Source organism: Oncorhynchus nerka, linkage group LG13, assembly GCF_034236695.1.
Source record: "Oncorhynchus nerka isolate Pitt River linkage group LG13, Oner_Uvic_2.0, whole genome shotgun sequence".
In the NCBI taxonomy this organism is placed as follows: domain Eukaryota; kingdom Metazoa; phylum Chordata; class Actinopteri; order Salmoniformes; family Salmonidae; genus Oncorhynchus; species Oncorhynchus nerka.
Genome location: NC_088408.1, coordinates 96,584,344 through 96,601,000, shown reverse-complemented (window position 1 = coordinate 96,601,000; position 16,657 = coordinate 96,584,344). Strand labels below are relative to the sequence as shown.

Below are 16,657 nucleotides of genomic sequence, written 5' to 3'. Positions count from 1 at the left end.
AAGGTAAGGGAGAGGGAGAGAGAATCAGGAAGGAAGAGAGAGGTTAAGGGAGAGGAGAGAGAAAAGGTAAGGGAGAGGGGAGAGAGAATCAGGAAGGAGAGAGAGAGAAGGTAAGGGAGAGGGGAGAGAGAATCAAGAAGGAGAGAGATAGCAGGTAAGGAGAGGGAGAGAGAGAGAATTAGGAAGGGAGAGAGAGAGAAGGTAAGGGAGAGGGAGAGAGAATCAAGAAGGAAGAGAGAGAGACGGTAAGGGAGAGGGAGAGAGAATGAGGAAGGAGAGAGAGAAAAGGTAAGGAGAGGGAGAGAGAATGAGGAAGGAGAGAGAGAAGGGAGAGGGGAGAGAGAATCAAGAAGGAGAGAGAGAGAAGGTAAGGAGAGGGGAGAGAGAATGAGGAAGGGAGAGAGAGAGAAGGTAAGGGAGAGGGAGAGAGAATCAGGAAGGGAGAGAGAGAGAGAAGGTAAGGGCGGGGAGAGATAATCAAGAAGGAGAGAGAGAGAAGGTAAGGAGCGGGAGAGAGAATCAAGAAGGGAGAGAGAGAAGAAAAGGGAGAGGGGAGAGAGAATCAGGAAGGGAGAGAGAGAGAAGGTAAGGAGAGGAGAGAGAATCAGGAAGGAGAGAGAGAGAAGGTAAGGGAGAGAGAGAGAGAGAGAGAAGATAAGGGAGAGGGAGAGAGAATCAGGAAGGGAGAGAGAGAGAAGGTAAGGGAGAGGGAGAGAGCATCAGGAAGGAGAGAGAGAATCAAGAAGGGAGAGAGAGAGAGAGAGAGAGAGAGAATATAAGGGAGAGGGAGAGAGAATCAGGAAGGGGAGAGAGAGAGAAGGTAAGGGAGAGGGAGAGAGAATCAGGAAGGGAGAGAGAGAGAAGGTAAGGGAGAGGGGGAGAGAAAATCAGGAAGGAGAGAGAGAAAAGGTAAGGGAGAGGGGAGAGAGAATCAGGAAGGAGAGAGAGAGAAGGTAAGGGAGAAGGAGAGAGAATCAAGAAGGAGAGAGAGAGAGAAGGTAAGGGAGAGGGGAGAAAATCAGGAAGGAGAGAGAGAAAAGGTAAGGGAGAGGGAGAGAGAATCAGGAAGGAGAGAGAGAGAAGGTAAGGAGAAGGGAGAGAGAATCAAGAAGGGAGAGAGAGAGAGAAGGTAAGGGAGAGGGGAGAGAAAATCAGGAAGGGAGAGAGAGAAAAGGTAAGGGAGAGGGGAGAGAGAATCAGGAAGGGAGAGAGAGAGAAGGTAAGGGAGAAGGGAGAGAGAATCAAGAAGGGAGAGAGAGAGAAGGTAAGGGAGGGGGAGAGAATCAGGAAGGAGAGAGAGAGAGAAGGTAAGGGAGAGGGGAGAGCGCATCAGGAAGGGAGAGAGAGAATCAAGAAGGAGAGAGAGAGAGAGGAGAGAGAGAGAGAGAGAGAGAGAAGATAAGGACGAGGGGAGAGAGAATCAGGAAGGGAGAGAGAGAGAGAAGGTAAGTGAGAGGGGAGAGAGAATCAGGAAGGAGAGAGAGGTTAAGGGAGAGGGAGAGAGAATCAAGAAGGTAGAGAGAGAGAGAAGGTAAGGGAGAGGGAGAGAGAATGAGGAAGGGAGAAAGAGAGGTTAAGGGAGAGGGAGGGAGAATCAGGAAGGAGAGAGAGAGAAGGTAAGGAGAGGGGAGAGAGAATCAGGAAGGAGAGAGAGAGAAGGTAAGGAGAGGGGAGAGAGCATCAGGAAGGGGAGAGAATTCAAGAAGGGAGAGAGAGAAGGTAAGGGAGAGGGGAGAGAGAATCAAGAAGGGAGAGAGAGAGAAGGTAAGGGAGAGGGAAGAGAGAATCAAGAAAGGAGAGAGAGAGAAGGTAAGGGAGAGGGGAGAGAGAGAGAATCAGGAAGGGAGAGAGAGAGAAGGTAAGGGAGAAGGGAGAGAGAATCAAGAAGGGAGAGAGAGAGAGAAGGTAAGGGAGAGGGAGAGAAAATCAGGAAGGGAGAGAGAAAAGGTAAGGGAGAGGGAGAGAGAATCAGGAAGGAGAGAGAGAGAAGGTAAGGGAGAGGGAGAGAGAATCAAGAAGGAGAGAGAGAGAGAAGGTAAGGGAGAGGGGAGAGAGAATCAAGAAGGAAGAGAGAGAAGGTAAGGGAGAGGGAGAGAGAATCAGGAAGGAGAGAGAGAAAAGGTAAGGAGAGGGAGAGAGAATGAGGAAGGAGAGAGAGAGAAGGTAAGGGAGAGGGGAGAGAGAATCAAGAAGGGAGAGAGAGAATCAGGAAGGAGAGAGAGAGAGAAGGTAAGGGAGAGGGGAGAGAGAATCAAGAAGGGAGAGCGAGAGAAGGTAAGGGAGAGGGAAGAGAGAATCAAGAAGGGAGAGAGAGAGAAGATAAGGGAGAGGGGAAAGAGAATCAGGAAGGGAGAGAGAGAGAGAAGGTAAGGGATAGGGGAGAGAGCATCAGGAAGGGAGAGAGAGAATCAAGAAGGGAGAGAGAGAGAGAGTGAGAGAGAGAGAAGTTAAGGGAGAGGGGAGAGAGAATCAGGAAGGAGAGAGAGAGAGAGAAGGTAAGGAGAGGAGAGAGAATCAGGAAGGAGAGAGAGAGAGAAGGTAAGGGAGAGGGAGAGAGAATCAGGAAGGGAGAGAGAGAGACGGTAAGGGAGAGGAGAGAGAATCAGGAAGGAGAGAGAGAAAAGGTAAGGGAGAGGGGAGAGAGAATCAGGAAGGGAGAGAGAGAGAAGGTAAGGGAGAGGGGAGAGAGAATCAAGGAGAGAGAGAGGTTAAGGGAGAGGAGAGAGAATCAAGAAGGTAGAGAGAGAGAAGGTAAGGGAGAGGGAGAGAGAATGAGGAAGGGAGAAAGAGAGGTTAAGGGGGAGGGAGAGAGAATCAGGAAGGAGAGAGAGAGAAGGTAAGGGAGAGGGGAGAGAGAATCAGGAAGGGAGAGAGAGAGAAGGTAAGGGAGAGGGGGAGAGAGCATCAGGAAGGGAGAGAGAATCAAGAAGGGAGAGAGAGAAGGTAAGGAGAGGGAAAGAGAGAATCAAGAAAGGAGAGAGAGAGAAGGTAAGGGAGAGGGAAGAGAGAATCAAGAAGGAGAGAGAGAGAGAGAGAAGGTAAGGGAGAGGGGGAGAGAGAGAATCAGGAAGGAGAGAGAGAGAAGGTAAGGGAGAGGGGAGAGAGAATCAAGAAGGAGAGAGAGAGAAGGTAAGGGAGAGGGGAGAGAGAATCAGGAAGGAGAGAGAGAAAAGGTAAGGAGAGGGGAGAGAGAATGAGGAAGGGAGAGAGAGAAGGTAAGGGAGAGGGGAGAGAGAATCAAGAAGGAGAGAGAGAATCAGGAAGGAGAGAGAGAGAGAGAAGGTAAGCGAGAGGGAGAGAGAATCAAGAAGGGAGAGCGAGAGAAGGTAAGGGAGAGGGGAAGAGAGAATCAAGAAGAGAGAGAGAGAAGATAAGGAGAGGGGAAAGAGAATCAGGAAGGAGAGAGAGAGAAGGTAAGGGATAGGGAGAAGCATCAGGAAGGAGAGAGAGAATCAAGAAGGGAGAGAGAGAGAGAGAGAAAAGTTAAGGGAGAGGGGAGAGAGAATCAGGAAGGAGAGAGAGAGAGAAGGTAAAGGAGAGGGGAGAGAGAATCAGGAAGGGAGAGAGAGAGAAGGTAAGGGAGAGGGAGAGAGAATCAGGAAGGGAGAGAGAGAGACGGTAAGGGAGAGGGGAGAGAATCAGGAAGGAGAGAGAGAAAAGGTAAGGAGAGGGAGAGAGAATCAGGAAGGAGAGAGAGAGAAGGTAAGGGAGGGGGAGAGAGAATCAAGGAGAGAGAGAGAAGGTAAGGGAGAGGGGAGAGAGAATCAGGAAGGGAGAGAGAGACAGAAGGTAAGGGAGAGGGGAGAGCGCATCAGGAAGGGAGAGAGAGAGAAGGTAAGGGAGAGGGGAGAGAGAATCAAGAAGGGAGAGAGATAGCAGGTAAGGGAGAGGGGAGAGAGCGAGAATTAGGAAGGGAGAGAGAGAGAAGGTAATGGAGAGGGGAGAGAGAATCAAGAAGGAAGAGAGAGAGACGGTAAGGGAGAGGGGAGACAGAATCAGGAAGGGAGAGAGAGAAAAGGTAAGGGAGAGGGGAGAGAGAATCAAGAAGGGAGAGAGATAGCAGGTAAGGGAGAGGGGGAGAGAGAGAATTAGGAAGGAGAGAGAGAGAAGGTAAGGGAGAGGGAGAGAGAATCAAGAAGGAAGAGAGAGACGGTAAGGGAGAGGGGAGACAGAATCAGGAAGGGAGAGAGAGAAAAGGTAAGGGAGAGGGGAGAGAGAATGAGGAAGGGAGAGAGAGAGAAGGGAGAGGGGAGAGAGAATCAAGAAGGGAGAGAGAGAGAAGGTAAGGGAGAGGGGAGAGAGAATGAGGAAGGGAGAGAGAGAGAAGGTAAGGGAGAGGGGAGAGAGAATCAGGAAGGGAGAGAGAGAGAGAGAAGGTAAGGGAGCGGGGAGAGAGAATCAAGAAGGGGAGAGAGAGAAGGTAAGGGAGAGGAGAGAGAATCAGGAAGGAGAGAGAGAGAAGGTAAGGGAGAGGAGAGAGAGAGAGAGAGAGAGAGAGAGAGAGAGAGAGAAGATAAGGGAGGGGAGAGAGAATCAGGAAGGGAGAGAGAGAGAAGGTAAGGGAGAGGGAGAGAGCATCAGGAAGGGAGGGAGAGAGAGAATCAAGAGAGGAGAGAGAGAGAGAGAGAGAGAATATAAGGGAGAGGGAGAGAGAATCAGGAAGGGAGAGGGAGAGAGAATCAGGAAGGGAGAGAGAGAGAGAGAAGGTAAGGAGAGGGAGAGAAAATCAGGAAGGAGAGAGAGAAAAGGTAAGGGAGAGGGAGAGAGAATCAGGAAGGGAGAGAGAGAGAAGGTAAGGGAGAAGGGAGAGAATCAAGAAGGGAGAGAGAGAGAAGGTAAGGGAGAGGGAGAGAGAATCAGGAAGGGGAGAGAGAGAAGGTAAGGGGAGGGGAGAGCGCATCAGGAAGGGAGAGAGAGAATCAAGAGAGAGAGAGAGAGAGAGAGAGAGAGAGAGAAGATAAGGACGAGGGGAGAGAGAATCAGGAAGGGAGAGAGAGAGAGAAGGTAAGGGAGAGGGGAGAGAGAATCAGGAAGAGAGAGAGAGGTTAAGGGAGAGGGAGAGAGAATCAAGAAGGTAGAGAGAGAGAAGGTAAGGGGGAGGGAGAGAGAATGAGGAAGGGAGAAAGAGAGGTTAAGGGAGAGGGGGAGAGAATCAGGAAGGAGAGAGAGAGAAGGTAAGGAGAGGGAGAGAGAATCAAGAAGGGAGAGAGAGAAGGTAGGGAGAGGAGAGAGAATGAGGAAGGGAGAAAGAGAGGTTAAGGGAGAGGGGAGAGAGAATCAGGAAGGGAGAGAGAGAGAAGGTAAGGGAGAGGGAGAGAGAATCAGGAAGGGAGAGAGAGAGAGTAAGGGGAGCGGGGGGAGAATCAAGAAGGGGAGAGAGAGAAGGTAAGGGGGAGCAGAAGGGGAGAGAGAATCAAGAAGGGAGAGAGAGAGAAGAAAAGGGAGAGGAGAGAGAATCAGGAAGGGAGAGAGAGAGAAGGTAAGGGAGAGGAGAGAGAATCAGGAAGGGAGAGAGAGAAAGGAAGGGAGAGAGAGAGAGAGAGAGAGAAGATAAGGGAGAGGGGAGAGAGAATCAGGAAGGAGAGAGAGAGAGAAGGTAAGGGAGAGGGGAGAGCATCAGGAAGGGAAGAGAATCAAGAAGGGATAGAGAGAGAAGATAAGGAGATAGAGAATCAGGAAGGGGAGAGAGAGAAGAAGGTAAGGGAGAGAGAGAGAGAATCAGGAAGGGAGAGAGAAAGGTAAGGGAGAGGGTGAAAAGGTAAGGGAGAGGGGAGAGAATCAGGAAGGGAGAGAGAGAGAGAAGGTAAGGGAGAGAAGAGAATAAGGGAGAGGGAGGGGAGAGAGAATGAGGAAGGGAGAAAGAGAGGTTAAGGGAGAGGGAGAGAGAATCAGGAAGGGAGAGAGAGAAGGTAAGGGAGAGGGGAGAGAGAATCAAGAAGGAGAGAGGTAAGGAGAGTGGAGTGAGAATCAGGAAGGGAGAGAGAGAGAAGGTAAGGGAGAGGGAGAGAGAATCAGGAAGGGAGAGAGAGAGAAGGTAAGGGAGAGGGGAGAGAGAATCAGGAAGGGGAGAGAGAGAGAAGGTAAGGAGAGGGGAGAGAGAATGAGGAAGAGAGAGAGAGAAGGTAAGGGAGAGGGGGATAGAGCATCAGGAAGGAGAGAGAGAATCAAGAAGGAGAGAGAGAGAGAGAGAGAGAAGATAAGGGAGAGGGGAGAGAGAATCAGGAAGGAGAGAGAGAGAGAAGGTAAGGGAGAGGGGAGAGAGAATCAAGAAGGGAGAGGAGAGAAGGTAAGGGAGAGGGGAGAGAGAATCAAGAAGGTAGAGAGAGAGAAGGTAAGGAGAGGGGAGAGAGAATCAGGAAGGGAGAGAGAGAGGAAGGGAAGAGAGAGAGAGAGAGAGAGAAGAGGGAGAGGGGAGAGAGAATCAGGAAGGGAGAGAGAGAGAAGGTAAGGGAGAGGGGAGAGAGCATCAGGAAGGGAGAGAGAGAATCAAGAAGGAGAGAGAGAGAGAGAGAGAGAGAGAAGATAAGGGAGATGGGAGAGAGAATCAGGAAGGGAGAGAGAGAGAGAGAGAAGGTAAGGGAGAGGGCAGAGAGAATCAGGAAGGGAGAGAGAGAGAGAAGGTAAGGGAGAGGGGTGAGAAAATCAGGAAGGGAGAGAGAGAAAAGGTAAGGGAGAGGGGAGAGAGAATCAGGAAGGGAGAGAGAGAGAGAAGGTAAGGGAGAGGGGAGAGAGAATCAAGAAGGGAGAGAGAGAGAAGGTAAGGGAGAGGGGAGAGAGAATCAGGAAGGGAGAGAGAGAGAGAAGGTAAGGGAGAGGGGAGAGCGCATCAGGAAGGGAGAGAGAGAATCAAGAAGGGAGAGAGAGAGAGAGAGAGAGAGAAGATACGGATGAGGGGAGAGAGAATCAGGAAGGGAGAGAGAGAGAGAAGGTAAGGGAGAGGGGAGAGAGAATCAGGAAGGGAGAGAGAGAGGTTAAGGGAGAGGGGAGAGAGAATCAAGAAGGTAGAGAGAGAGAAGGTAAGGGGGAGGGGAGAGAGAATGAGGAAGGGAGAAAGAGAGGTTAAGGGAGAGGGGAGAGAGAATCAGGAAGGGAGAGAGAGAGAAGGTAAGGGAGAGGGGAGAGAGAATCAAGAAGGAGAGAGAGAGAAGGTAAGGGAGAGGGAGAGAGAGAATGAGGGAAGGAGAAAGAGAGGTTAAGGGAGAGGGAGAGAGAATCAGGAAGGGAGAGAGAGAGAAGGTAAGGGAGAGGGGAGAGAGAATCAAGAAGGGAGAGAGAGAGAAGGTAAGGGAGAGTGGAGTGAGAATCAGGAAGGGAGAGAGAGAGAAGGTAAGGGAGAGGGGAGAGAGAATCAGGAAGGGAGAGAGAGAGAAGGTAAGGGAGAGGGGAGAGAGAATGAGGAAGGGAGAGAGAGAGAAGGTAAGGGAGAGGGGAGAGAGAATGAGGAAGGGAGAGAGAGAAGGTAAGGGAGAGGGGAGAGAGAATCAGGAAGGGAGAAAGAGAGAAGTTAAGGGAGAGGGGAGAGAGAGAAGTTAAGGGAGAGGGGAGAGAGAATCAGGAAGGGAGAGAGAGATAGAAGGTAAGGGAGAGGGGATAGAGCATCAGGAAGGGAGAGAGAGAATCAAGAAGGGAGAGAGAGAGAGAGAGAAGATAAGGACGAGGGGAGAGAGAATCAGGAAGGGAGAGAGAGAGAAGGTAAGGGAGAGGGGAGAGAGAATCAAGAAGGGAGAGGGAGAGAAGGTAAGGGAGAGGGGAGAGAGAATCAAGAAGGTAGAGAGAGAGAAGGTAAGGGAGAGGGGAGAGAGAATCAGGAAGGGAGAGAGAGAGAAGGTAAGGGAGAGGGGAGAGAGAATCAAGAAGGGAGAGAGAGAGAAGGTAAGGGAGAGAGAGAGAGAATCAGGAAGGGAGAGAGAGAAGGTAAGGGAGAGGGGAGAGAGAATCAGGAAGGAGAGAGAGAGAAGGTAAGGGAAAGGGGGAGAGAATCAGGAAGGAGAGAGAGAGAAGTTAAGGGAGAGGGAGAGAGAGAAGGTGGGAGAGAGAATCAGGAAGGAGAAAGAGAGAAGTTAAGGGAGAGGGAGAGAGAAGGTAAGGGAGGGGAGAGAGAATCAGGAAGGGAGAAAGAGAGAAGTTAAGGGAGAGGGAGAGAGAATCAAGAAGGTAGAGAGAGAGAAGGTAAGGGAGAGGGGAGAGAGAATGAGGAAGGGAGAAAAGAGAGGTTAAGGGAGAGGGGAGAGAGAATCAGGAAGGGAGAGAGAGAGAAGGTAAGGGAGAGGGGAGAGAGAATCAGGAAGGGAGAGAGAGAGAAGGTAAGGAAAAGGGGAGAGAGAATCAAGAAGGGAGAGAGATAGCAGGTAAGGAAGAGGGGAGAGAGAATCAAGAAGGGAGAGAGAGAGAAGGTAAGGGAGAGGGGAGAGAGAGAGAGAATTAGGAAGGGAGAGAGAGAGAAGGTAAGGGAGAGGGGAGAGAGAATCAAGAAGGAAGAGAGAGAGACGGTAAGGGAGAGGGGAGACAGAATCAGGAAGGGAGAGAGAGAAAAGGTAAGGGAGAGGGGAGAGAGAATGGGGAAGGGAGAGAGAGAGAAGGTAAGGGAGAGGGGAGAGAGAATCAAGAAGGGAGAGAGAGAGAAGGTAAGGGAGAGGGGAGAGAGAATCAGGAAGGGAGAGAGAGAGAGAAGGTAAGGGAGCGGGGAGAGAGAATCAAGAAGGGAGAGAGAGAGAAGGTAAGGGAGCGGGGAGAGAGAATCAAGAAGGGAGAGAGAGAAGAAAAGGGAGAGGGGAGAGAGAATCAGGAAGGAGAGAGAGAGAGAAGGTAAGGGAGAGGAGAGAGAATCAGGAAGGAGAGAGAGAGAAGGTCAGGAAGAGAGAAGAAGATAAGGGGAGAGGGGAGAGAGAATCAGGAAGGGAGAGAGAGAGAAGGTAAGGGAGAGGGAGAGAGAAAATCAGGAAGGAGAGATCAGGAAGAGAGAGAGAAGGTAAGGAGAGGAGAGAAAATCAGGAAGGGAGAGAGAGAAAGGTAAGGGAGAGGGGAGAGAGAATCAGGAAGGGAGAGAGAGAAAGGTAAGGGAGAGGGGAGAGAGAATCAGGAAGGGAGAGAGAGAGAGAAGGTAAGGGAGAGGGGAGAGAGAATCAGGAAGGGAGAGAGAGAGAATCAAGAAGAGGAAGAGAGAGAGAATCAAGAAGAGAGAGAGAGAGAGAGAGAGAGAGAGAGAGAAGATAAGGACGAGGGAGAGAATCAGGAAGGAGAGAGAGAGAGAAGGTAAGGGAGAGGGAGAGATAATCAGGAAGGAGAGAGAGAGGTTAAGGGAGAGGGGAGAGAGAATCAAGAAGGTAGAGAGAGAGAAGGTAAGGGGGAGGGGAGAGAGAATGAGGAAGGGAGAAAGAGAGGTTAAGGGAGAGGGGAGAGAGAATCAGGAAGGGAGAGAGAGAGAAGGTAAGGGAGAGGGGAGAGAGAATCAAGAAGGGAGAGAGAGAGAAGGTAAGGGAGAGGGGAGAGAGAATGAGGATGGGAGAAAGAGAGGTTAAGGGAGAGGGGAGAGAGAATCAGGAAGGGAGAGAGAGAGAAGGTAAGGGAGAGGGGAGAGAGAATCAAGAAGGGGAGAGAGAGAAGGTAAGGGAGAGGGGAGAGAGAATCAAGAAGGAGAGAGAGAGAAGGTAAGGGAGAGGGAGAGAGAATGAGGATGGGAGAAAGAGAGGTTAAGGGAGAGGGGAGAGAGAATCAGGAAGGGAGAGAGAGAGAAGGTAAGGGAGAGGGGAGAGAGAATCAAGAAGGGAGAGAGAGAGAAGGTAAGGGAGAGGGGAGAGATAATCAGGAAGGGAGAGAGAGAGAAGGTAAGGGAGAGGGGAGAGAGAATGAGGAAGGGAGAGAGAGAGAAGGTAAGGGAGAGGGGAGAGAGAATGGGGAAGGGAGAGAGAGAAGGTAAGGGAGAGGGGAGAGAGAATCAGGAAGGAGAAAGAGAGAAGTTAAGGGAGAGGGGAGAGAGAATCAGGAAGGGAGAAAGAGAGAAGTTAAGGGAGAGGGGAGAGAGAATCAGGAAGGGAGAGAGAGAGAGAAGGTAAGGGAGAGGGGATAGAGCATCAGGAAGGGAGAGAGAGAATCAAGAAGGGAGAGAGAGAGAGAGAGAGAGAGAGAGCAGATAAGGACGAGGGGAGAGAGAATCAGGAAGGGAGAGAGAGAGGTTAAGGGAGAGGGGAGAGAGAATCAAGAAGGTAGAGAGAGAGAAGGTAAGGGGGAGGGGAGAGAGAATGAGGAAGGGAGAGGGAGAGAAGGTAAGGGAGAGGGGAGAGAGAATCAAGAAGGTAGAGAGAGAGAAGGTAAGGGGGAGGGGAGAGAGAATGAGGAAGGAGAGAGAGAGAAGGTAAGGGAGAGGGAGAGAGAATGAGGAAGGAGAAAGAGAGGTTAAGGGAGAGGGAGAGAGAATCAGGAAGGGAGAGAGAGAGAAGGTAAGGGAGAGGGGAGAGAGAATCAAGAAGGAGAGGGAGAGAAGGTAAGGGAGAGGGGAGAGAGAATCAAGAAGGTAGAGAGAGAGAAGGTAAGGAGAGGGAGAGAGAATCAGGAAGGGAGAGAGAGAGAAGGTAAGGGAGAGGGGAGAGAGAATCAGGAAGGAGAGAGAGAGAAGGTAAGGGAGAGGGGAGAGAGAATCAGGAAGGAGAGAGAGAGAAGGTAAGGGAGAGGGGAGAGAGAATGAGGAAGGGAGAAAGAGAAAAGTTAAGGGAGAGGGGAGAGAGAGAAGGTAAGGGAGAGGGGAGAGAGAATCAGGAAGGAGAAAGAGAAGTTAAGGGAGAGGAGAGAGAGAATGTAAGGGAGAGGGGAGAGAGAATCAGGAAGGGAGAAAGAGAGAAGTTAAGGGAGAGGGGAGAGAGAATCAAGAAGGGAGAAAGAGAGAAGGTAAGGGAGAGGGGAGAGAGAATGAGGAAGGGAGAAAGAGAGGTTAAGGGAGAGGGGAGAGAGAATCAGGAAGGGAGAAAGCGAGAAGGTAAGGGAGAGGGGAGAGAGAATCGGGAAGGGAGAAAGCGAGAAGGTAAGGGAGAGGGGAGAGAGAATGAGGAAGGGAGAAAGAGAGAAGTTAAGGGAGAGGGGAGAGAGAATCAGGAAGGGAGAAAGAGAGAAGGTAAGGGAGAGGGGAGAGAGAATGAGGAAGGGAGAAAGAGAGAAGTTAAGGGAGAGGGGAGAGAGAATCATGAAGGGAGAGAGAGAGGTTAAGGGAGAGGGGAGAGAGAATCAGGAAGGGAGAAAGAGAGGGTAATTTGATAATTAGGGGTTTGAGAGAGGTGTGGGAGGTAAAGGGAGAGTCAGAAAGACAAACTAACATCATTACCATCTTAACAGTGTGAGTAAGCAGAAACAGGAGCATGTTGGGGGGGGGGGGGTAAGGCCACGTATCGTACCATATTTGGGGCTTCCTTTGGAGCTCACTATGGTGTAAATGATCTGGTCATCGCTGGCACCCTGATACTCTGTCCTCAGATACCTCTTCCCCAACTGTACCATGCCTCCCTCTCTCACCCACGTGACGGGCACCGATAGAACACGAGGAGCCTGGGTAAGCTGTAAAAACACAAGATATGTAACAATTATTATTTATTTTCAATGGCAGATATTGTTTGAATGTACTGTAACTCAAATCAGTTATTCAGCCTGAGGCCCAACCCAGGGGGGCGTCTGATTCATTATTCGTATCGGAGCAGGAAGTTGTCTCATCCTGCCAACCAACATGCACCGTCCTCACCTGCATTTTTCTCTTAATTGAGTTAATGACCCAGCACAGGTGTTCTCAGGCCAGCCATGTGAATCACAACAGCATAGCAGCAGTATGAAAAGCTCAGAGTCAGCTGTCAGCAGCAACAAAGGGAGACAGAGAGACAGACAGAGAGCTGCTGTTCTTCTGAGCAGCAACAGAGACACACAGAGAGCTGCCGTTCCTCTGAGCAGCAACAGAGACACACAGAGAGCTGCCGTTCCTCTGAGCAGCAACAGAGACACACAGAGAGCTGCTGTTCCTCTGAGCAGCAACAGAGACACACAGAGAGCTGCTGTTCATCTGAGCAGCAACAGAGACACACAGAGAGCTGCTGTTCTTCTGAGCAGCAACAGAGACACACAGAGAGCTGCTGTTCCTCTGAGCAGCAACAGAGACACACAGAGAGCTGCCGTTCCTCTGAGCAGCAACAGAGAGAGACAGAGTGCTGCTGTTCCTCTGAGCAGCAACAGAGACACACAGAGAGCAACGCTGACCAAAGAGAGAAGTCAGCTTGCATACCAAATGGCACCCTATTCCCTATACACTGAGTGTACTAAACAGAAAACAAAACTGATCCCTTATTTGATGGCACATGTTACATCCACTTCAAATCAGTAAAGGGGAGGAGACATGTAGATGAAGGGGAGGAGACATGTAGATGAAGGGGAGGAGACATGTAGATGAAGGGGAGGAGACATGTAGACGAAGGGGAGGAGACATGTAGATGAAGGGGAGGAGACATGTAGATGAAGAAGAGGAGGAAGGTTAAAGAAGGATTTTAAAGCCTTGAGACAATTGAGACATGGATTGTGTATGTGTGGCATTCAGAGGGTGAACAGGCAAGACAAAATATTTAAGTGCCTTTGAAAGTGGTATGGTAGTAGGTGCCAGGTGCACCGGTTTGAGTGTGTCAAGAACCACAACGCTGCTGGGTTTTTCACACTCAACAGTTTCCAGTGTGGATCAAGAACTGTCCACCACCTAAAGAACACCCAGCCAACTGGACACAACTGTTGGAAGCATTGGAGTCAACATGGGCCAGTATCCCTGTGGAATGCTTTTCGACACCTTGTAGAGTCAACATGGGCCAGAATCCCTGTGGAACGCTTTCAACACCTTGTAGAGTCAACATGGGCCAGCATCCCTGTGGAACGCTTTCAACACCTTGTAGAGTCAACATGGGCCAGCATCCCTGTGGAACGCTTTCAACACCTTGTAGAGTCAACATGGGCCAGTATCCCTGTGGAATGCTTTCAACACCTTGTAGAGTCAACATGGGCCAGCATCCCTGTGGAACGCTTTCAACACCTTGTAGAGTCAACTTGGGCCAGTATCCCTGTGGAATGCTTTCAACACCTTGTAGAGTCAACATGGGCCAGTATCCCTGTGGAATGCTTCCAACACCTTGTGGAGTCAACATGGGCCAGCATCCCTGTGGAATGCCTTCAACACCTTGTAGAGTCAACATGGGCCAGCATCCCTGTGGAATGCTTTCAACACCTTGTAGAGTCCATGTCCCTGACAAATGGAGGCTGTTCTGAGGACAACTCAATATTAGGAAGGTGTTGCTAATGTTTTGTACACTCACTACTTTTGACCGGGGCCCAGAGTGCTTAGCCCTCTGAGGGGGAAAGTCATCCATCACCGTCTCATTAAAGACTAATTACTCTCCAGCTCTCTCCATGATCCGTCTCTCAGGAGCTCCTTTGTACCCCGGCTAGGACAAGGCTTGACAAGGCTTGACAAGGCTTGGCACCGATGCCGACTGGGTCGGGTGGGGAACAGTTGGAGAGAGAGCTTTTGATGATGGCAGTATTTCGCATTTGTCAAAAAAAAAACCTGAGAGAGATCAACCAACTGTACTCGGAGGCTGCTGCTGCACGGGGAAGCATCTCAAACACGCCTACAGTGGTTCACTTGGCAACCTCTCCTTTGTCTACACAGATGTAAAAAATAAATAAAAAACATGGAGGACGCTATGCTTACAGCTGTCAGGTTCACATCAGCAGATGAAGGGAAGGGAGCGAGGAGAAAAAGAGTGATTGAATAGACATTTTTATTTTTATTTTATTTTAAAATAAGTGCATTATAAATCTTCAACTTAAGTCAAGGAGGTTCTCTTAGCATTATATCTAGTGTCTATCTTCAGTCATATACCAGTACACTGCTTGACAGAGAGCAGAATCAGGTGTTACAACTGGTGAATAGGTGATGTATGTGAGGGAGAAAGGGATGGAAGGAGTGATATTGATTTACAGGGTGAAAAAAATAAGAGAAGTAGAGAAGAGGGGGAGTAGGAGAGGAGAGGAGGAAAGGTGTGTGTGTGTGTGTGTGTGTGTGTGTGTGTGTGTGTGTGTGTGTGTGTGTGTGTGTGTGTGTGTGTGTGTGTGTGTGTGTGTGTGTGTGTGTCTAGGTGAACATAGGCTAGGCTATATTTATTACTCCACTTTCCTAATATTAAGCACGTTACTTCTCTTTACAACAGGAGTACAGGTTACCTGGCTGACATGAACATGAATCACTGGAAAATCGTCTTCATTTCGCTATTTTTAAGTGCATATATGACATGTATTTTACACACGGTCCACTCTAAATCAAAACTAATTCACAGACACAGTACCAGTACACACCTACTCATTCAAGGGTTTTTCTTTATTCTGAACTATATAATTACCTTTTTTTATACCAAGAGCGTGCAAATCTGTCATCGAGGAAAAGGGTGGCTACTTTGAAGAATCGCAAAATGTTAAATATTTCTAAAATAAAATATATATATATTTTTTGGTTACTACATGATTCCATATGTGTTATTTCATCATTTTGATTCCTTCACTATTAATCTACAATGTAGAACATATTATTATTAATATTATTTAGTATATGAAAAGACAACATTCATTGGAGAATAGTCGGATGGCTGACAATATTGGCCGAAGCAGGAAGTCAAGAAACCAAGAAGCCTTTTTCAAATCATAGTCGCACACGTCATACAGCCTAGACCAGACGCCTATACGTTTTGCTAAGGTTTGGTTTCGCTAAACACAACAAAAACTGGACAAATAACTTCTTAAAATGAAGCACGTTATTTTGCTTTACCAACAAGGTGTAGAGCCTACCTGGTATACATAGGAGGTGAGTTACTGGTATACATAGGAGGTGAGTTACTGGTATACATAGGAGGTGAGTGAGTTACTGGTATACATAGGAGGTGAGTTACTGGTATACATAGGAGGTGAGTTACTGGTATACATAGGAGGTGAGTGAGTTACTGGTATACATAGGAGGTGAGTTACTGGTATACATAGGAGGTGAGTGAGTTACTGGTATACATAGGAGGTGAGTTACTGGTATACATAGGAGGTGAGTTACTGGTATACATAGGAGGTGAGTGAGTTACTGGTATACATAGGAGGTGAGTTACTGGTATACATAGGAGGTGAGTGAGTTACTGGTATACATAGGAGGTGAGTGAGTTACTGGTATGCATAGGAGGTGAGTGAGTTACTGGTATGCATAGGAGGTGAGTTACTGGTATACATAGGAGGTGAGTGAGTTACTGGTATGCATAGGAGGTGAGTTACTGGTATACATAGGAGGTGAGTGAGTTACTGGTATACATAGGAGGTGAGTGAGTTACTGGTGAGTTACTGGTATACATAGGAGGTGAGTGAGTTACTGGTATACATAGGAGGTGAGTGAGTTACTGGTATACATAGGAGGTGAGTGAGTTACTGGTATACATAGGAGGTGAGTGAGTTACTGGTATACATAGGAGGTGAGTGAGTTACTGGTATGCATAGGAGGTGAGTGAGTTACTGGTATGCATAGGAGGTGAGTGAGTTACTGGTGAGTTACTGGTATACATAGGAGGTGAGTGAGTTACTGGTATGCATAGGAGGTGAGTGAGTTACTGGTATACATAGGAGGTGAGTGAGTTACTGGTATACATAGGAGGTGAGTTACTGGTATACATAGGAGGTGAGTTACTGGTATACATAGGAGGTGAGTGAGTTACTGGTATACATAGGAGGTGAGTGAGTTACTGGTATACATAGGAGGTGAGTGAGTTACTGGTATACATAGGAGGTGAGTGAGTTACTGGTATGCATAGGAGGTGAGTTACTGGTATACATAGGAGGTGAGTGAGTTACTGGTATACATAGGAGGTGAGTGAGTTACTGGTATACATAGGAGGTGAGTGAGTTACTGGTATACATAGGAGGTGAGTGAGTTACTGGTATACATAGGAGGTGAGTGAGTTACTGGTATACATAGGAGGTGAGTTACTGGTATACATAGGAGGTGAGTGAGTTACTGGTATACATAGGAGGTGAGTGAGTTACTGGTATGCATAGGAGGTGAGTGAGTTACTGGTATGCATAGGAGGTGAGTTACTGGTATACATAGGAGGTGAGTGAGTTACTGGTATGCATAGGAGGTGAGTGAGTTACTGGTATACATAGGAGGTGAGTGAGTTACTGGTATTACATAGGAGGTGAGTTACTGGTATACATAGGAGGTGAGTTACTGGTATACATAGGAGGTGAGTGAGTTACTGGTATACATAGGAGGTGAGTTACTGGTATACATAGGAGGTGAGTTACTGGTATACATAGGAGGTGAGTGAGTTACTGGTATACATAGGAGGTGAGTTACTGGTATACATAGGAGGTGAGTTACTGGTATACATAGGAGGTGAGTTACTGGTATACATAGGAGGTGAGTTACTGGTATACATAGGAGGTGAGTTACTGGTATACATAGGAGGTGAGTTACTGGTATACATAGGAGGTGAGTGAGTTACTGGTATACATAGGAGGTGAGTTACTGGTATACATAGGAGGTGAGTTACTGGTATACATAGGAGGTGAGTTACTGGTATACATAGGAGGTGAGTGAGTTACTGGTATACATAGGAGGTGA

At 48.7% G+C, this 16,657-nt stretch overlaps 1 protein-coding gene across 1 annotated transcript in view; it reads right to left on the bottom strand.

Annotated features, from left to right (window-relative positions):
- LOC115122266 (extracellular matrix organizing protein FRAS1-like) overlaps positions 1–16,657 on the bottom strand; it is a 523,719-nt gene that overhangs the window by 188,928 nt on the left and 318,134 nt on the right. The window contains 1 exon segment of the mRNA XM_065027018.1: positions 11,382–11,541. Coding sequence (XP_064883090.1) covers positions 11,382–11,541 — 160 coding nt within the window.